Source organism: Scleropages formosus, chromosome 21, assembly GCF_900964775.1.
Source record: "Scleropages formosus chromosome 21, fSclFor1.1, whole genome shotgun sequence".
Lineage (NCBI taxonomy): Eukaryota > Metazoa > Chordata > Actinopteri > Osteoglossiformes > Osteoglossidae > Scleropages > Scleropages formosus.
Window position 1 is genome coordinate 18,511,067 of NC_041826.1, and position 22,353 is coordinate 18,533,419.

The window sequence follows — 22,353 nt, forward strand, 5'->3', positions numbered from 1 at the left end:
AAGCTCTTATAAAACTGAAATCTGCAATCAGTAGCAACCCTGGTACCCACTGAGTGACCCTAACCCTAAACCACAGCTGTCACCCACATCAGTTCTCCCTCCCACAATAGGCAGCAAGTAGGGTACTGTTTAGAGTTGCTATCTTCCCACTGAAGGACCTTTGTTTGAATTCCGCTCTCACTTTAGTACCCCGACCAAGGGACTTAACCTGAATTATTCAGGTAAAATGGTAAAAAGGGTTAAGGTTTAATTATTCGGGTAAAATGGTAAAAGGTAGGTACTCCTGTGAGGAACACTGGTTCCTATAGTGGAAAGAAACTAACTGTACTTAAGAATCACATGTCTGCAACTATGTCTCTTTCTCCGAATGTAATGAACACTCTGTATTTTCTATGAGATGTATGTCGCTTTGGAGAAAAGCATCTGCTAAATGAATAATGTAATGTAAAAATTACTCAGGTGTGTAGCTGTAAATCTAAGTAGCTTGTTATACATACCAAACACCGTGAGTCACTTCAGAAAAAAATTTCAGCTAAATTAAAAAATAATGTATGTAAAAGAGGCAGACATTTTTAAAGGATGTCCAATGACAAGTTTAGAGTGAGTCAGTGACGCTTGTTCCAGAACCAACGCAGAGCCAATTTCAGACGCTAGAGAAGTGAAACATGAGATTTAAATATGAGAAACAGCATCTCAAATCACAGTTGCATAATCAGATTTTTTAGACACATTTTACTGCTGTCTCATAGTGCCTGGGTGATCATGGGATAGGATGTGGGTTCAATCCCTGCTCAGTCTGTGTGGAGTTTGCATGTTCTTTCTGTGTCTGTGTAGGTTTACTTTGGGTGCTCTGGTTTCCTCCCACACTCCAAAGACATGCTATTCAGGTTCACCCATAGTGTGTGAGTGACAGAGGGAGTGTGTGTTTCACTGATGTATGGATGAGTGACCCAGTGTAAGTAGTGTATCTAGCAGTGAAAGTCACCTTGGTGAATAAAGTGTGTGGGCTGATAACACTACGTAGAGTTCGTTGGAAGTCGCTTTGGAGAAAAGAGTCTGTTAAATAAAAAATGTGAATGCACACAGACGGCAAACGACGACAGACAGATAATAAACCAAGAGGCCGCAGCTCCAGACGGCAACACGTTAAAGATCCTATTGACCTCCGCTGAGGGAGTAACTTTAATGGAACACGACACTGCATCGGGGCAAGAGGATCCTTAACGGAGCCCAAAAAAAACATCCAGGTGTGCTGCAGAATGAATAAAAGAGACCGCAAACCATTAATAGGTTCTCTCTGGTGGGTGTGGGTGTGAGATGTGAAAACACATCTTTTCTGCATCACAGTGCTTTTGATATCCCACATCTCATTCTCTATTCTGTTTGGTCTCACACGGAGACTGGTTTACCACGTGTCGTGAATTTCTGAGCCAAAACATTGACTCTACATCTGTAGTCCGCAAATACAAGCGCGAAATAAAATGCCAGCGGTTGGTTTAAATGCCAAAGAGACATGTGCAGAGAAGTAAGTGAAAGCTTCAGGGTTCGTATTTGGTTAAAACTACTCCTAAATATCTCCAGCAAACACAGATTCGTAGGCGTACCGAACCCAGATTCGTGTGTCTTCCCAGCTCTTTGCGGAGGAAAAAAAGTCGAAGACAGCCCCAGATACAACGACCCAGCCTGCCACTGTGCCCTGGTGTTTGATACTGTGCATTTTGAACATCTCAGAGTAGGGCGGCCTGCTGGAGCAGCATTAATAAATTCAGTTTAATATGCAATTGAGATGTTCCTAATGGCACTCCACCAGCCTCGATCCCTCTACAAATTAGCGCGCAGCTGAGAACGTTTGCACCGGGGCATTTGGCGACTCTGGCCGAGGCATTAGGCGCAAGAGGGAGTGCCAATGGACCGGACTCATAAATAAATATTCCAGAGCGGATCCATGAAGCCACTCCGCCTCGCCACCCGTTTCCCAGCATCCCCTGGGGTCCGGGTAGAAACGGAGTTTCTCGACACACATGGGAGGGGGGGGTGGGCACAGCACTGCTGCGAACTTTAATTAAAGTTTGCTATTGAAAACCCTCACCTTTTGCAAATAGGAGAGATATGACAGCATTGACTACTTTTTCCCTTTCTTTCACCTGACCTTTTTTTAAATAGATTTGACCAAAGAGGAGCTGTGAAAATTAAACATACTACCAGACCTGACGTATATTTGATGTCAGGTCAAGTGGTTTTTTTTTTTTTTTTTTTATTTTGGACCTCTGTAAAACCAACAGTTAAAATTCTAGGGGGGAAAGTTCAACTACAGCAAGGTTAAAGAAAAAAATGGGCTCAGGTGCAAAGTATGCGGTAAATATGAGCTATGTTCTCGACATACCGCAGGAAGTAATTTTGAAACCAAAATGAGTTTTAAAAAGAAGTGGCTTGAAAAGAGTTTGATTTAATAGATGATTTTATGGGTGACAGACTCATGGTCTTGGCAGTTAATTGCACTAGAACCGAAGTAATAGGCTATTGACTGCCTGCAAATCCTCCACAAAAATATTAAAGAAAAAAGGGGATATAAATTCCTCAAACCTAATCACATAGACAAATAATTATGATAATCATTTGCATTTGATACTTCATTAGCTACTATTTCCGCTTGGTTGATCACGCATTTTTGGCAATATTGGTGTTACCGTAGCAACGGTTCAAAACAGAAGAACAAGAGGGGGGAGGAAAGGTGGACTGAGTGTTGGTATTAATGACTGCGGTGTGCAATTATCTTGGTAATATTGCGCACTTAGCAATCAGTCTGCGGTGTTGTTCTTTTACCCTCACAGTGCATTTGAGAAATCACAGGTCTTGTACAATTACCATAATTTATAACAATTACGATATTACTGAATGCACTTTATTAATGACATTCATATCTGATGCCATGCTGCTGTAAACAGAATCATACTATGGGAAAACAAAACAATATTTACGCACAAAACCCTCCCACCAGGTGGAGCTACGAGCTGGAACCCGCACACCCTCCCTCCAACGAGCCTTTATCCGACATGACTCATAACTTTTCTTGCACATATTTTAAACCAATGTTCTTAAAAACATCATTTTGCAAACAAAATGACTTTAGAACTTTAAAATACCAGCAGGGGAATATCCAAACAATTTAAGAAGCCGATAAAAACGCAATAAGACGCTGAGATGATATCATCGAGCCGCATGCTTTGGAGTTCTGAAGGGAAGCAAAGGCTGTGAATGAATGGATGAAGACTCAGGAAGGGGCCCTGCTGTTGGACCTTATAGCCAGGCTGAGAAACTGAACGGCTTTAGCCAAACATCCAGCTGTGAACACAAGCAAATATATCTCTATTCTGCATGCAAGCTGCTTCAGATAAAAGGTAACCAAAGCATTGTAAAGATGTTTACAGAGTTGAACACCAAAACATGAAAGAGGGTGGAACTAATTTTTCCGGGACAATGACGAGGTATGTGGTTCACCCACACGATGAGTCTTTTGCGCATTAATCAGCAGCATTAATCACATGTATTTCCCTTCTCGCAGGCATCCCGGGGGCCCGTTTCATAAACGCAGATGAAAGAAAACCTGGATGATTTGCATTCAGAGGCGACGGCAGCCAATCAAGAGTGGACCCCCCGCCTTCTCAATACCGAGTTTTAATCGGATCCCTCCAATGCATGGATGAGGAACTAAAAACATAAGCCTTCCCAGTTTATCTCAGCGTTCCACAGGTCTTGAATAATTGATTTCCCTTTATTCTCAAGCACAACGGAAACAAGCTCGGGACCTTGGAGGCAATAAATGAGGGATGAGTCAGTGCAATTTATAAAAGCAGAGTACTGTTTTACAGAGAGAGGCACGGGAAATGCTCACCCACAGCTTCATTTAACACCAGCTCCTCCATGCGTTCTTTCGAATTTCTTAATATGTTAATTACGATCTCGCTTTTCGTTAACTGTGACAGCGCTACAAAAATGGTGTCGGAATTGTCGTCGGAAGGCGCGTATGTGTTGGAGGGCTCCTCATCTCAGTCAACAGTGTCAGAGTGGAGCCTTGGCTTTTCCTGAGGCCTAAGGCTGGGGACTTGGTCAGAGATCCAGGAAGATCTCGCCATGTAGGAAACACCCCTAGTAGGTCGAACTTGCATGAGGCTCTTAGAGCAGCAGCAGAATTAACTGAACATGGTGGGTATGGACAGACAGGCTGCAACACTGTGATTCTGGGGAGCATTTTGTGTTCATACCTCCACCTTTCAACGAGCCTTGAGGCAGCCCACAATGACAGGAATCAGGTCTGACAGATTGACAGAGCAGGAACAATCTGGCGCCATCCGCCCATCGGGAGACCAATTCAGAGGGGACAGGCGGTCGAATTCAGAATCTGAGGATCATGAGCAACAACAACACTGCATGCAAGTCCCCACCCTGAGAGCCAGGCTCCTCCTGTTGCTATCTATGAGAATAGCAGATTTATTACCTAGCATGTGGGACATGTAAATGGTTGTGTACAACTGAACGACTAGCAGTGGGAACATGCAATCACATCTGCTTAGGAGACACTACTCTCCAAAGCAATTTACATAACCTTGAAAATGAAATCAATTACATAGTCCCTCATTCATACAGCGAGACGTGTAATCACCTAAGCCATTCGGGTTAAGTGCCTTCCTCCTGGAATTTAAAATGGTCACAAGTTCAGATCGGTATTTAGTGCACCACCTGTTACCCTGCTTCACCACGCAGGAAGACATCATGAACAGAGTGTGTCACAGAGGAGCGTAGTTGAACGCTTTGGAAACCACTCTGGCACACAGCTACAAAAAATAAATTTGGTCCCAGTGCTGATGGGAGAAGGGTTACCTGCTTCCTTCCTCAGAGCAGTTTTTTTTTTTCTGTGATGCGCTGTTCTTAATTTGGCTTCACAGAGCAACTCAAACACTGATAGGGATGATCGCAATTTGACACACACCAACACTACCAAATTCTTCATGGAACACCTACTTCTAGCTTCACTTGTAATGTGTTACGTTGGGTTTTTTGTATAAACGTATAGCCCTTACAAATTATTACAATTCAATCATTTTCTTTTTTCTTTAACCACAGCTTTAGCTGAAATGTTAACCTTCTGTGACGTATAACTTGCAACTATTAATAAACATGCACCTTTGCTAAATATTTTTAAACAGGTCCACTAAGATTAATTCAGAGGCAGGTTACAATGACAACCCAGTGTTCACAAGATCTTGGAGAGCTCTGGGATTCACCATCTGCCATCAACTCACCTTTACTACCAGTTACCATAGTAGGCTTTAGGAATATACCACTCACTTGCAGGAGCACAGCACAAAAGGCACTGTTCAATATGGGTTCTTCACACCCAACACAGGCCACTTCAGGGTGCAGTGAAATCCCGAAAACACATCACCTACTGAGCCAGGAACTGAAGAGTTGAAACAAAGACTCGGGCTATAAGGTTTCAGGAACAATTGTGGGACTGAAGCAGCAATGAGATGTTTGAGGAGTCCTGGCAAAATCAATATGGGTGGCAAGTGCCTAGCCACCCTGTGAAGAAGAAAGCATAGGCAGGCAGGATTTCCACAGGTCAGCATTTCATATTACCATTGACAGAGAGCTGCAGTAACTACTTCAGGCTCAAAATTTATGCAGAATGTGTGTGATCTTCAGTGAAGATCATGTTCTAGCCAAGAGGCTCAACAGTAACAAAGTATTACTAAAACAACCTGTTCTGGAGAAGTGGAGGGAAATGTTCTAAAACAGCCAACAAGAAAATACCCACAGAAATGTTTCAGTTCTGTTTTTTATTAAGGTTTGTTTTTCACAAGGATGCAAGATATAAAGCATGATGCCATTTGCATCTTTGGATTTTATCGTTCCTTCTGTTTTTTTCTTTTTCGTTTTCTGTCTTGAAAGCGACTGAGAAGAGCAACCGTTTTAAACAGCCTAAAAGCAGAAGCAGCCCTGACATGCAGCAGGACCAGCAAGGTAAGCTAATCAAACCCTGGGTGAAGAACCTGACAGAGGAAGAGCTACTTTAAATCAACAGACACATCAAATGCAGCACAACCCTCCTAGTGAGTCCTTCCATGTCAACCCTTTCACCATCTCTTTGAAACATGGCAGAAAAACAAAGGTGTTGAAACAGAATGGCTCTTCTGATGACAAAAATGTTCCTACTACCAAAGAGAAACCCACAACTCAAACTTCATCAACACTGCTGATTTTTCATATTTATCGCAACATCAGAGAAATGTGTAATTAATTAATGCACTTCAAAACTGTAGAGAAAAACAGGAAACTAGGAGAGACTGTGGCCGGATTGCACTAGTAAGCTGTCGAATCTGTCAAACTGCAGCAAGAGTGTTTAAGTGGTGGGTGAAAGACTGTGGGGAATGGTGACAGAGGGGCTCAAACCACCCCGTCAAAAACCTCCAGAATCCCAGTTTGGCTCCAGAGTACAGGCACCAGAGCAGGGACAGCATGAGCCACATGTATCAGCTTGTCAAGCTTCTTTTCAACTATTAAACTATTTAGCCTAATTAATGTTGTTGACTTTATCATCATAACTATGACAAAACGGCTCTACAGTACTTAAAAAAAAAAAAAAACAACAAAAAATAATTGTCTGACCTTCCTTCTCTCAATATAGAAGGTTGATCACAGGATTAGAAAAGCCAGCAGATGCATAAGAGCTAACTTGCTTTACTAGAGTCTATGTATGAGTCCATGTATACCACGGTATTCAAGGTCCTGGCATAGGGTGTAGTCCCTCAACGATTGGTCCTTATAGGAGAGATAACGTATGGGTTTTGTCACATAGCTAAATTACTACAGTAAAGGAAGCAGGGACAGAAGGGGGGACTCAAAAGTTAAAATAAAATTGTGAATCAAAATCCAACAAACAAAACCCACAACCAGGCAAAGCAGGGGAAAGACAAAGGGTGGGAGGAGGGATTCTATCCATCTTGTCTGTCGGGGATCAGTGCGTCCGTCCGTTAGTTGGTTGGTTTGTTCCCCTCACTTGAGAAGGGCCTTGATATCATCGCTCTCTGCTGCTTCGAAGGCACACCGGCCATCTGGACCTTTCCGGGTCTTGTCTGCTCCCTGCAGCAGAAACAACAAAGAAAAGAAAATCTGATTGACATTTCCATTACCAATCACTAACAGAGAAATGAAAAGTGGCAGCAAACCCAGCCCTCAAATGCTCGGGGGAAACCTGGCAGACATGAAACAAACGTAAGGAGCTCACTTACCAAAAAAATAAACTCCAGAGAGAGAAGTCTTCCTGTCTCCTCTGGCAACACTGGCTTCTTAACTTATAATGATCACGGAGATTGGTCAGAAAGTTTGAGAGGTCTTTGGAGGGGGGTGGGGAAAACTGACTAGGGAGGGACTGACCCAGTTTTGGTGCCAGGACCCGCAGTTCAGAGGAGCGATTACAGGAACCACTGGTAGGGGTCTGAGATGGGCAATTCACCTAGCTTTAATTGTGACAGGGAAGAGAAATCTAATCAAGTCATTTATCCCCTTAGTCATTTCAGAGCATGACTCACTGAGAGCCCCAATTTTAAAACCAAGCCTTAAAATGCCTGAATACAATTACCTCTGAGAGAACATTTCAAGCAGCAACTGCACATTCGGCTTTAAATGCATAGGTAAGCGGATTAGAACCCGAGTTAGATTTTAGTCAGGACAGAAAAGCCAATGGCACTGTAACTGGGCTGGGACAAAAACCCATGAGCATTCAGAATCAGGAAGACAGAATGAAAAACGGCACTCTTTGTTGTCCAGGTACGTCTGCACAAAATGAGTCTAGCAAAGCCCAGGGGAGACCATTATTATTTCACCTCCGTGCTCGTCAGGGACGCCCTTCACGCTCGCTCTGAAGGCCCAATTTAGAGCGCTGCCCGTGGGGACAACATGCTCACTTGTCTGAGAGACAGCAGCTCTAAACCTGTGCAGATCTGGAACTTTGGCTAGCAGCTCTTAAACCCCTTGCCATGTTTACCCTGGAGGCCCAGCAGAGTATGCTCTGGCTTGCTTCTCTTGGCACACGTTCCACACACCACCCTTCTGCTATCATTTTTCTACATGTCCCATGGGTGACTTAAGACTAGACAAGAATGGGTCCCCCTGGCTTGAGAGAGCATGTTCTACATCCTTGTGTGATAAAAATCAAACTGGTAATTCACCCTGGACTCCCAGAGGAATATCCATTAAGGTGTCATTAGACCACTATTGATTGAAGTGCAAAGATGCAGATGCATAATCAGTATGGGAGAAGCACGGCGACTACGAAACTGTTTCCGAACCGGACGGCCACACAGCCCTATTGATCATGTGGATGGAGTCAGGCCCTGCGTACTGTACAGGGCTTTATTTTATTCAACATCACATCAAAAGGAATCGATATCTCTTTTGGAATAACTGATGCCTGTGACTCAAGAAGCTGGACACAAGGAACATACAAAAATACCCAGGGGAGCAAACATCTACCGGAGGCAGTGTCTCGCCAAAACAGCTGAAAATTACACTGTAGAAGAAACCAAAATATTTACTACTTTGAAGTTTTCAGTGATGCATTGAAATTTTGATTCCCTTTCGATTAATAAATTAGGAATGTATTGAATTTATTTCAAAATTTTAGAGGACCATGTGTACCCATTAGTTCTATTAATATAACGGACATTTTTTACTTAAATTTTTTAAAAGACCTGAAAATATTCTATAAGAAGGCTTTGAGTTCAATAAGTACTCATATATAAATAAGGATATAGAAAACAATTCACATGCATGAATGCTACATTATATAACAGGGCTCCTAACATAGAACAATGGTATAAAAATACAGTAAAATATTTTCATACTGCAATGCTGCTTTAACTTTCATTGCTAAATCTACCAGAACCATCAGGTTTTGACTTGCTAGCCATTTTAAAGAAAAATTCCCTTTATAGCAATCACAAACTGGTGCAAATGCATATACTGACAATTTAGCTAGCAAGAAAAAAAGATGCATTAGCACCTTTCATTTGGCTCACTGCAAGAGCACGTATGAAGGCCCACAAACAAATGAAAACAGAAACGCTGCAAAAATGTGATTATGACAAATGGGGGTTAAACATTTAGTTTCGATGTGTAGTTACCCTAAAAGACAGTACATACAATATTGAATATTCTCTATACAGACACATGGCAAATTCTAAAAGAAGGCTATTACTATTACCATGTCTGCTGTAGGGTCAGTGAACTCCCTCATAGTGGTGTCAAGAGATCAGGAAAATATGCCTGACTCAGCTCTCTGGGTCTGTAAGTTGAGCAGTCCTTCCCTAAACACTAATGCAAAAACAATACTTTTATTTATATTTAAAACTCCAGCCGTGGGAAATGTTAAAACGCAATACTGTTAGCAGGTCAAGGGTATCACACTACGATTCCCCAACTAAGTCAGCTGTTTAATATTAAGGAAATTTTAACAAATAACACCCATCCTGAGATTTTCACATACTCAGGCACAGACTAGGACACCTTGACCTTTGTTTGCCTTGTGGAAGTAACTTTATGATAGTAGTCACACAAGTCTGCTAGAAATTCCTCACAACTTAATATCTTTACAAAATTCCTGGATTATAAAAATATCCATAGTTCCTGTTTTTACATTTTCACTTTAATGCTAGGCTCTCTTCACTATTCTACTCTGTGTGTATGTAAATATGTGTATTCTATATATTTTGTTGTGTATTAATGTTTGGTCTACTTAAAACATTACCTGTAGCCCTGAATAAACTGTCTTACATAATAAAACTTTAGAAATGCCCATATTATCATGCACAAGAACAGCATGCCTTGGAGGGAGTAAAAAGTTAATTCTTCCATTTATTAAACTATGGCTCATTAACCAATATTAATAATTTGGCTACTTAACTGGAAAAGGAACTACCAACTAATCCAGGAGTTCACCTCCAGTGCACCCTCCCACCTTCTCCTCCGACAGCTGGGGTTAAATGAAGGTTAAATATTCCGTTAATAATTCAGGATAGTCTGTGAAGAGCACAGCTCCAAGGCGCAAAGGGCAGATGTAGCCGTCTACTCAAGTTACACAGCCCATCCTGGCAATCGAGGTCAAAGGGCACAACCCCCGAAGAGAGCCAAGGAGCAGCGTATTCTCCAGTATTTTTAAATTAATGCCAAAGCCTTCATTATAAGCATTATCGCTGTAATTATCATTATTGTTAAATGTCTGGAAAGCACTGACTATTGTAAACGGCATAAGTCACATTTAGCTCTAATGGTCTTTGAGAGCTAATGGTAAATTATTCTGGACTGAGATAAATGTTTAAAGTTAAAATTTAAAAAAATGTAAAATTAAAAGGACAAATAAAAAGTGGATGAGGACTAGTGAACATTTCAGAGGTGTCAAGTAGATTGCTAACTGCTCTAAAGAGAGAAGTACTCATTTATTGAGTATATAATGAGTGGAGCAGCAGTGCAGTCCAAACGTTGAGGGTGACCCCAGACAACCTCTGCCACAGTGGATGCTAATCATCCGAGTCCCACCCCAAGCCCAGGAACACCACTTCCCATTTTAACAATATTGAGGAGAATGGTATTTTAACAAATCTAAAAATAAATGTGGCGTTCCTAAATATTTAAAGGACATTTTGAATATTGTTCAAAACCACAATGTGCCAGTGAAAAACAATGGTAAATATCTGTGGGATACATATGTACTGGCAGCCGTGCAGCAACAATGCAGATGGGCATGAGGGGTGTACAAAACTTGACTCCTGACAGAATTATCCTGGCAACCATGGTATTTCAGTTAATGCCATTAACATTATTTAGGAAAGATGGGAAAGATCAACACTATCACTGCTACGCTGTCGATAGTCAGCTCTTCCTCTCCTTTTCCACAGGAGCTACAGACGATTCCTCGCACACTGCTGCCTGCCTCTCAGACATCTCTGGCTGAATGTCTGATCACCATCTACAACTCAACCACTCCAAAACAGAGATCCTTCACCACGCAGCTGGTCCGTAATCCTGCCGAGAACTCTGTCAAACTGGACAACTCAGTCATTTTCATAAGAGCCTAGAAGTAATGACTGGCTGAACTGTGTCCTATACTCAACATATAGAAGTCACAACCTGGTCGAGCAGATACATCCTGCATGACCTGCCCCCTATCTCACTATAGACTATGCAACTCCCGATCCAGGCCATGGCAATGTCCTACCTGGAACACTAATTTTCTCCTGTCTGGCCTTCGGGCCTCTACCATCAAACCTCTCCAGCTGATACAGAATGCTGCTGCATGAGCCGTGCTTGACCTTCCAAAGTGTTTCCATATATCTCCCCTCCTTGTCTCTCTGCATTGGCTTCCAACAGCTGTCTAGATAAAATTCAAGACTCTGGTTACAGCTAACAAAACCATCAACAGAACTGCTCCCCGATAGCTACAAGATCTGGTCACTTGCTACACCCAAACAGACTGCTACGCTCTTCCACCTCTGTCAGCACAAAGATTTTCAGTTCCGGCTCCAATGTGGTGGAATGAGCTTCCCCTCTCACTCAGAACTGTAGAATATCTCTCTGCATTTAAGATTGGTTTCAAAACTCACCTCTTTTGGACTCATTTCTCCCCAACTCTAAGTGCATGATTAATGTGTAAATTGTGTTTCATCATTTTTAATAATTTGTTTAATGATTGAAAAGCCTTTATTCAGCTACTTGTGCGATGTATACTAGTTCACATGGTGAAAGGTGACAAATTGACTGTACTCTAGAATCATGTCTGCATCGAAATCTTCTGTTGATGTAATACCCTTTTTATGTTGTTTTCAGATGTTTTTCTCCAAAGCGACGTACATCTGCTAAATAAATGTAAATGTTAAAAACGAGTCATTTACGACAAAAAAAAAAAAAAAAGTTGGCAGTACAGCTAGTCGTCATTTTGAGTCCACAGGTTACAACTCCCTGTCCATAGTCAAAACAATGCTTGTGGCTCATGCTACTTCTCTCCTTGCTGAAGTGAAATAAATGAATCATCTGAAAAATAAATGAAAGCTAGAACTCAGAATTTTATATTGTAGTGTTTGGGGAAACTACCCAGCAGATGTTAGTGTGTGCCACACTGTTCTTTAAACACATTCTCCTCAAAATACCATGCAGTGAACTTTTTGCTTTGAACAGGTTTGAAAAGGACAAGCTTTATGTCAGGTTTTTTTTTTTTTTTTTTTTTTTTAAAAGAAAGTGAAGGGTCATTTTGTCCTATCTGAGAAAACTGGTTTGATGGAACTTTAATTGAAGAAAATACCCATGTGATTCTGTTCCCCTGTTTATGTCATGATGCGAATTGAGCGCTCACTGAAGTATGAAATTCCAAGCGTGACCCCTCGAGATTAGGCTGCCCTGGATGGATTCCATGAATGACAGTCCATGAGACTGCAGTCAATCCCCGGCTGCGACCCAAAGGGGGTGGCGTTAACATAGTCACGTGATCCTCTGTTCTGCAGCCTGTACCAAGTGTGCAAGTATGACTCCACTAAATTGTCAGATTGCTGGTAATAAACAATAAAGGAGAAGTAGTGGCAAATCCTAGAACCCTGACAAAAATGGGCTGTACAAGCTTAAGCCGTAAGTGGAAACCAACCACATTTTTGGGAAGCTCGCACCGTAAAACAGTCAACTCTAGTAGAGCTGTCCGAGACCTGTACAATCCATAAGTTCAGCTGCTGTACCTTTTCTAGAAGGATCCGGACGCAGGCCAGGTGGCCCTCATAGGTTGCTGACAAGAGAGGCGTGATGCCGTGCTTATCATGAGCCTGGGGAAAGAAGCACTCTATGAATCTCATGCAATGGTGACATTACTCCCAACACAACTTCTTGCATTTACAAACTCTTCATCTTATCTAATCAATAAGCTACCACAAACAACACAGACACATCTTACGTATCCATCCATTCTATAAAGCAGTTCCTTATCTCCCTCTCAGAACAGCAGACTTAAAATAAGTACAACTTTTCCACTGTTTTGTGTTGCCTTTTCTTTCAGCAGAGGCCACCGTTAGCTTTTATTTAAAAGGGGGACAACGAGGAAGGGTCTTGTTGGGCACAGGGTTTAAGGTCTAGAACATGTCCATGACCAAATGAAATGAGATCATTCCCTCACCCTGTGGGCATATCTGTGTTTCACGTACAGAAGTACTCGTGTTCCTGGTGACTGCATTTCTGCAGCAGCCAGCAGGGTTGTACCACACTAATCGCCTTGCAGTACAGCATTTCAAGCCTGTGTGATATGTACCTGATTGGTTATTTCTCAAAGAAATGTTTTCTTCCTGAGTGAGATAGGAGCCAATTGATTACCTCCATCACTGCACCAAGGCATTTCCAAGGAGTGGATGTACATCAGTTTAAGCGACAGTTTGCCTGATGTGGAGGTACTGTTGTTTTGAAGTGATTTCATATAAACCAGAGCTAGTTATTTTTACTCCCTCCAGATGTGTTTATGGTTGAACAATGCACTGTCTGGATAACAAACAAGAAGTTCACTCTACACTGCCAGTTGAAAGCCCCACTTCCATGAGCCAAGTACCCTGGGGTGGGGGGGGCGGTCATCAGTGTGTGTGGTGTCTAGCAAATCAGACAAGCTTATGTGATAGGAAAGTGAGCAAACAGTTCTGGGAGCCCAGCAGCTAAGCAGACACACCAATGTGACAAATTATATGTTTCATTTTTATTATTTCACATGAGCCTGGCCCACTGTCCATGCACAGAAAAGCTGATCATTGATTCAAAGCCTGAACTTCAAACAGTTACAGGACTGCACCTAACTGGCAAATCTGTCTGCAAGATGAATGACACTTGCACCATTAATGAGAAGATCTTAACCCTCCCCAGCAGCCCCGGTGCTTACATTTACATCTGCACCCTTGGAGAGGAGAAACTCCAGCACATCTGCCTGGCCACAGTCAGCGGCGTAGTGCAGTGGTTTGCGGCCACCTTCCAGGGTCCTGTTCACATCCTCATCCTGGCAAAAACATTAAAAAGAGGTGAGACTGCCACATGGCTAGCGATAAGGACACTTCACTACTGTGAAGCTTACAATGCATGCATAAACACAGGCAAGAAAATCTGTCAAAACAACACAGATGTCACTGACAAATATTTTACCCGACACCTCTTACTAAGCTGAGAAATTACACAAGAAACGTTCACATAGAAAGCAGTTCTTTTAAGCACATCCTACAACTAGGTTGCTGGTTGTTATGAGGGAGAAACATTTGCCATTAGGAAATTACTCGTCCCATAATCACGATATCTTGAATGCTGGATTTCTGTAATTTGTCTATTCTTGCTTTGACTATCCTCATATTGTGCTAAGTGACTTCTAATGCATCCTTGGGTTTTTCTTCATTCCCTGTTTTTCCTGGGCCATTTTATCAGTATTTTATGTGATTCTAGACATACAGTAAGTCAATGGAAACCGTATGCTGATTGCCAGGAAAAAACCTGCAGCACTGGAGTACAACATGCATGCATGTTGAAACAAGGTATGTCGTACAGAAGTTGGGCTTATTTTGTTCCCACGTTTTTCAGGCTGAGAGAACCCTCGTGCATGTACACGCGCACAAGTTGAAAGAAAAACTAAATTTGGCATTAACTCCAGAAGACTAACTGATTCATTGCTTAAAGTAAGCTCTGTATGTGACCCCCCCCAGATAGTACTGTGTGAGCTGGATACAGTTTGTATTCCACACAAACAAAAACAATGGCTTTGCAATATCAGAATCAGGCACTAGTCTAACTTATTCATGCTATATTATTAATCCACAAATACCATAAAACCAGTGCCATCTAAACGTCAAAATTAACAATGTGTCTGTTAAAAGCAGCAGGGCACAATTTTGTTCCCAGTACTTGCAAGTCCATTTTGATGGGTGAAAGGAACACAGCTTCTGTCAGACAAAGCAAAGATGGCTCATTCCACATTTCAATAAAGGCATGCAACAACTCGGATGATGGCCTGCAATAAATCATGAATAAGCAAACTACTGCCATGCACTCGGTTCCATCTGTAGTCAGAGAAATTAACTCATCACATCCCACACCACACCTAACAATCCAAATCAAAGAGCTCACAACAGCAGCCACCTCACTCAAACCCCCAGCTCCCTGGCTCAAAGCTCTGCAAGACCAAGAAGTACAAACAGCGAGAAAACGCAATACAGATTGAGACCTGGGCTGCCACTCTTGACAGAAGATGAGTCAGTCACATTTTTAATGTTACCACCAAAACATGGTGAGACGGTCACTGTTGGTAAGAGATTATTAAAAAAAAAAAAAAAAAAAAATTGGTCAGCATTGGTGATCACCTGATTAAATATGATACAATCAGTAGCTTTGAAGGAGGAAATACTCAAGTAAAACCACACCCAAAATGGCTGGATAGGCAGAGGTTGAAAATAAAATTAACACCAAAAGCCTCAGACACAAAACCCAAAGTCCGCTTTACAGGAATGACCACAGTGTGAGTGAAGCTTGACAACTAGATCACCTAAATCCATGACTGCTAGCAACACAACTGGTCAGGTATGCAAAGCTTCGATGGAGGATCTTTAAAACATTAGGATACTGTGTTGCAGGGGTTTCTGAAGTGGCACTGCACATCTTTTTATAATGCATTCTTATGGTAAAATACAAAGGCAGAAAGAGGTTAATGAATAATACCTGCTGAAGAGGACAAAAGGACCTACATTTTATATCTGAATCGGTTTTTCATTTGTTCTGCATCAGAGGTGCTGCTCAAAGAGTAATTGGGACTACAGGAGTATTCTGCCTCTGCAGAAAGCAGAAGAGACCAGTGTCGGTAATTTGCTGGTCACCTCTCTAGTCAGGTAGCTGGTATTCATGCAGAGATGCTGTGGTGCAAATGCTGCAAACGCTCAGGTAGGAGCAACCCGACTTCTCACCATCATCACCACTGTGCCAAGCACTGGTACAGGAGTACAGTCCATGCTACTGTCACCTCTTTGTACAAATGGAACTGATATCTACTAAATCCAGCAACTGTCACATTGCATTTCATTTAATCTCTTTAAACGGCATCTCTCAGGATGCTATGATGCTTCCAAAATCAATATTTCAAGAGAAGCAAAAGTTATCCAGAAAGCATTTCTTCAAAAAGATTTCATACAAAACCATTTCTCATGAAAATTTTTTCTCCACAGGAAAAAAAATTGTAATTTGACTTAACTGCATGCAGAACATTTGTTTTCCTTGTAAGGCAGTCCCTCTTAACAAAACAACCACAGACTGGAAACAATGTCACAATAAAAAGAAAAAAACACTTTAGAGCAATTAAAAAAACCCATGTCCCTATTTACACATTACTAGAACAGTCTACACCTTTAGTCTTCCACTTCATAGATGTAACAGGTTCCTGAAAATTTTTAAACTAAATTCTCAGAACTGAAAGACACAATTGCCATTAGTTTAATTGGCAAACATTTTTATGCATTCTTCAGCCACAAAACTGATGCCCATTTATGGTCAAACATCTCCAAATGCCATGAAAGTGGATAGTTACTTCACTAGTTAACATTAGTAATGATAAGCTGATGCTTTTCTCCAAAGTGACTAACAACATTAAGGCACTTACAGCTGGGTAGTTTTTACTGGAGCATTTGAGGCTAACTACCTTGCTTAAGGGTAGTACAGCTGGAGTTGTGATTCAAACCTGCAACCTTTGGGACTAAAGGCAGCAGCTCTAACCACTGTGCTACCAGCTGCACAAGCTATATTAACTACTCTGTCACTTACAAATCATTTCTGTATAATACTATATAGCTGTCTACCTGTGCTTGTTCAGCTCTTTCGTAGCATACACTTAGTTAACGGTCACAAACCAAAATGTACATTATGTATTAATTCAACCTTTAATGTGGGTTAAAAAAACATTAAGACAAATGAAATCAATGAAAACAATACAGATGAATTCACAGACAAGTTGACGTGGCGCCTCACAGTGCCTGGACCGTGCGATTCGATGCGAGTTTGATCTCTGCTCAGTGGTGTGAAGAATGCATGTTCCGCCTTTGGGTTTCCTCCCACAGTCCAAAGATGTGTCACAGGTGAACTGGTGACCAAACTGACCGCAGCGTAGAGGGTACACTGTTCTGCTGTACAGATGGGCGAATGATCGCAGGGAGTTTAGTGTGGTGCACCTAGAATTCTAAGTCTTTTTGGATAAAGACGTCAGGTAAGTTAAATAATCACTGCAAGGTGCTTTGGAGAAAAGCATTTAGTAACTAAATAAATATAAAAAAGTCTAACTTATGCGAATGGGCATATCGTGAGGTCCAACTATACATACATGCATTTATATACTATTTTATGCATGTCCCTTACAAATGGCTCATTTAAAAGAAAAAACTGCCACAAACACAACCTTAGTGCTTGAGTTGCATATTGTGCAGAAAATGCTAATATGCAAGTGTCTGCAGAAATCTTGACATGCTTAAAAGTACCACAGAGATACAGTAATTAGCTTCTTACAAATTATAATTTGTGTGACGGGACAAAAGTTTGACAAAATGGGCAAAATTAGGGAAATGTTAGCTGGACAGGAAGGGGCTTGGTTTGTGCAACTTCCCCTTTTGAGGCGCTGCACTTTAACAGCAGCGCCGTTGCATAACCATGATAGTAAAAAGGCATCTTCCTGACATGCAACAGGCCTGATGCTACCTGGGCTGCAAGTTGATGCTTGATTCTACTATTACTACGTGTTAGAACTTGCAGACATATTCAAACTCATGGGAACACTCAGAGACTTGACCTTCCCCTTGTATACATTTTTACTGTAAAGTTTGTTCCAGCATAATAATGTGTTGAGGATTTCACATTCCAGAAAGGTCATACCAGCATGTTCAGACAAAATACCTCTTTCTCACAATTCAGTTTGCAAACAATGACTGACACTTTTCACACTGGTCAATGTCAGATGTGATGACTTAACAAAACACACACAAAGACCAACTACATAGAAACTCAAGACCAGCAGCAACCATATGTCTGGCTGTTTGTTTTTATCCTGTTTGTATAACAAAGGAAATGCGCTGCAACAAAAAATGACAACACTGCAGCAACAACTCTGAATTGTAGTGGAGTGAAAGGGATATTTTTACATTATTAATCCAATTAATCTATTTTTCTGTATAGTAACACAGGAGTTGTGAAGAACCTGGCATACATCTCAAAGAATTTTAAGTTAGTCTAATAATAGACTCTGACCTCTTGAACCACAAAACCAAATGCATCAACATAGCAGTTCTAAACACCAGCATCTCAAATGACAGACATCTAAAACCTGTAGCTTAAAGAAGTCGCCTTTTATGGACAAAATGTAAGAAAATACGTGTGTTAAATCAAAGGAATTTGACTTCTAAATTTTACTCATTTACTTACTGTTTATTTCAGGACTAAATATCTTCGTTAGGGCTACTATTTTACAGCCTAAAATTTGCTGGTTTAATGCGACTCCTACTGCAGTTCTGTGGACCAAGTACTTACCCTGAACTGATACAGTAAGATAACACTGCTATATAACTATGGGCGGCACAACGAGTAGCGCTGCTGTCTCACAGCATCTGGGTGATGCGAGAAAACATGGGTTTGATCCCTGCTCAGTCTGTGTGGAGTTTGCATGTTCTGCCCACGTCTGCATGGGTTTCCTCTGGGTGCTCCGATTTCCTCCCATAGCCCAAAGACATGCTGTTCAGGTTCACCCATAGTGTGGGAGTGATGGAGAGTGTGTGTTTCACTGATGTATGGATGAGTGACCCAGTGTAAGGAGTGTATCTAGCAGTGTAAGTCACCTTAGTGAATAACGTGTGTGGGCTGATAACACTATAGTGTTGCTTTTCTCCAAAGGGACTTCCATCTGCTACATTAATAAATGTAATTATAAAGGGTAAATCACTGTACAGCTGATTAACATGGCAAGCTGCCTTCAACAGAAGAGTCAAAGAAAGGTTAATAAACAAAAACCAACATTAACAGAATCAATATAAGATTGTGCTGGAAAAGGATTTCTGCCAGAATAATAAATGCAAAGCGTACACGTTTTGCAAAACTTCATTCAGTTGAAAACTTGTGCTGTCGCAGGGCTGGGCAGAGGATGGCCATGATAGAGATGGTGTCCCAGCTCAAGTGCGGCCACCACACACACACACACACACACACACACACACACACACACACTTGGGCGTTGTCACGTCTGATCAGAGCCGCGCTACAGTCACGTTAGTGACAATACAGTCACAGCTAATAGCTATTCTGCCTCTTCCGGGGTCTCATTGTTCTTGGTCCCGCGCGAGGCCCCGCCCACCGCAGGCGCGTGACGTCGTGCAGTTGACAAGCGCTCGGCTGCTGACACCGGGGACGTCGCAGTACGTCCTGAGCCCGTTCACCGACGCTCACTTGGAGCTTTTATTTAAAAATTTGCAAAGCGGCCTGCCGCCTTCACCCCCACCCCAACTTTAGAATCAGGCGTACAGACAGAGGTGTCTAGTGTGTGATACACAGGCCTCTCGTATCTCCTGAAAACAGCGCGTCGACTAATTTCTGCCACTAAATGTCGGCAAAGTTAATCACAGAAAATAACTACACAGCGTGGCTGCTGGGCGAGGGAGGACGGCGAACTGCTGCTGTGCACCCGCCAGCGCGGCATACCACCACCATTAGCATTCATTGTGTCACTGAGCTCCAGGGGGCAAAGAAGGGGGGCAAAAAACACACGCACAGTCAGCCCACACACATCACCTGGCCCTGCGCTCCTACTCGAGCGAGGAGGCCGTCTCCAAGACTCCTACATGCCCTACACACACTACTGCTACACTGGGCGCAGGCCTCGCCCTCGTACTCAAGTTGCCGAGCGGCCTGTGGCCGTTACACTGCACTCGGCCACAGCGCCGTTCGGGCCGCTATTTCCCGCCTCGACTAGCAGAGCTCCCGGCTCCTCCCTCAAAACCCTTCCCTCCCTCAGACACACTCTGCCTCACCTTCACAAGCAGGTTCTTCACCTCGTCCAGATCTCCGTTCTTCAGCGCCCACATCAGTTCCTTGTCGCCCATTTTCTCTGGCCCGCTCTCTCACCCACCGTCACCGTGGACTGCGCAGCGCCGCGTCTCTTCGGCCAAAACACTGAAATAACGGAACAGCCTGAACGACGAGCTCACCGGACTGTGAACTTCTGTCGCGTGCGCCTCCCGTCGCGCTCGCTAACGCGCTACCACCACCGGCGTCGCGAAGTAGCGCGCGACCCACACCGCTGCAATGCGCTGACAGAATTAAAATGACGTATATATTTCAAAATGAGCCGGCAGCAGCACGCTCGCAGTGGACAAACGCGCACACGCTGCTTTATTGTTTAAAAGAAAGTTTCAAAGACAGGCGTCAGACGAGGGATCCGCCTTTTTTTTCCAGAGAAAACTATTTCCGAGGCGGCACACCGGAAGGTAACGCAGAACGGCCCTGACCAATGAGTCCTCGCGCCGCGGCACACTGTAGCGGAGCACGTGACAAGCGGAAGCCACAGCCTCCTTCGTCAAGATGGCGGCAGGCGCTAATCGCTAACCGATATTGTTATTATTGGAGTTTTTTTTTTTTTTTTTTTTTTTTTAATAAAATAAATATTTCCACCTTTCAGCAATGAACTGTTTGTCTTTCTGCAACATTGCATTTATAGTTATGGCTGAAGTAAGGTCGATAACGCATCATCCTGTCAGCACAAGTAAAATTAAAAGTAGATCACAATGCCACAGCCTAATACCCGGTGCCACTGGGAAAACAGGACTAATACAACTGTGTGCAGGGAGTTGCTCAACTAATCTATGAAAAGCACAGGATAAGCAGCAACTGGGTGTGCTCCCCGCATCCCTGGTGTCTGCTAATGAGCTTAACAACTCGTGTCCTGGTGCAGAGAGCAATTAGTAGCTCTTTTGATGTGTTTTCCTCGCAAGACTGCGAGACCACACACATACACACACACACTACACATACATGCAAGTACCACCTGTTTTACTTGCTGCATTTTTAATGGTGCACACCGATTGTTGTACTACAATAATTAATGATACCTTTCAAATAAACAAACAGCATTCAAATTAAAAAAAAAAAATGCTTACATCAACAGGACTAAAGATGGCCACAAATAACCAAGATGGCTGACGCGGTCATTTCAAACCGAATAAAATGTTTTCAGGCTATAGCCTTCACTGGTGGCACATTGTCCCCTGTTCATAGAACTCAGTTAATAATATCATTCCTGCGAGCTTCATGTATTTAAACTGTTGAAATGCTTTTGCCTTATAAAAAATCATACTTTATACTTAAGTTACAGGAAAATATTTAAAAACAGCTCCTTTAATGCTCAGACTCATGCTTCCTGTATTTTGATGAAGTATAAGCGTTTAATTTAGGCTACAGCACTTGATAGTATTCAAAGGCAATGCAAAACTGCTCTTTATTTTCTGTCAAGCTCTTTGTTTATAACTGTACTTTGCTTGCATTGTAATAATGGTGACAGTAAACACACACAGGCTGAAGCCGCTTGTCCCAAGCAGGGTCTTGGCGAGCCAGAGTCTAACCCAGCAACACAGGGCGTAATGCTGAAGGGGCAAGGGACACACCCAGGACGGGACGCCAGTCCATCACAAGGCACCCCAAGCGGGACTCGCCAGAGAGCAGGACTCGGCCGAACCCGCTGCACCACCGCTCCCCCCCGACAGTAAACAGGGTATCATTACTGGAATACAACAGTGGATGTTGCGTAATTTAAAATTTTAAAATCATTCATATACACCGTACTTCAACGCCAGCGTCTAAACGTAACAGGGACAAAATAAACCTTGATATTTACAGACTCCTTCTTTGCAGAACTTTTTTCACGGAAATTTCCCCGCGTCCACGGACTGCCGGGGGTAGTAAGATCACAGCTCCGATGACAAATCATCGCAGGTGAACCAGATGGCAGCGAATGAAATAACTTTTGAGGTCAATCCACCCACTACAAAGGTGGTAACACAGTGGTATGAAATATATAAACATGCAGAGATTCATAGCAACAATTGGATGGGAGAGCTGCCTGAAGCCACATTTTGCTTTCCTCAGCAGTAGCGCAGTGAAAGAGAGACGTGAGGCTCCAGAATGAGGGGTGTGGAAAGCCTTCCAGCGTTGCTGCGCATTACAGGTCGTTTGTTTGCGAGGTGTAAGCAATAAAGGAATGGCAGGAAAGAGAGGGTTGGGGCACAGGTGTGG

At 42.6% G+C, this 22,353-nt stretch overlaps 1 protein-coding gene across 1 annotated transcript; it reads right to left on the minus strand.

The window, feature by feature from the left end:
• Positions 1-5,822: 5,822 nt before the first annotated feature.
• Positions 5,823-20,548, minus strand: mtpn (myotrophin). The gene is made up of 4 exons (XM_018730203.2): positions 20,097-20,548; positions 13,952-14,065; positions 12,777-12,860; positions 5,823-7,140 (listed from the first exon to the last, which is right to left on the minus strand). Exons 1-4 carry the CDS (start codon positions 20,166-20,168, stop codon positions 7,054-7,056), a joined length of 357 nt encoding a protein of 118 aa, XP_018585719.1. The 5' UTR covers positions 20,169-20,548; the 3' UTR covers positions 5,823-7,053.
• Positions 20,549-22,353: the final 1,805 nt, after the last annotated feature.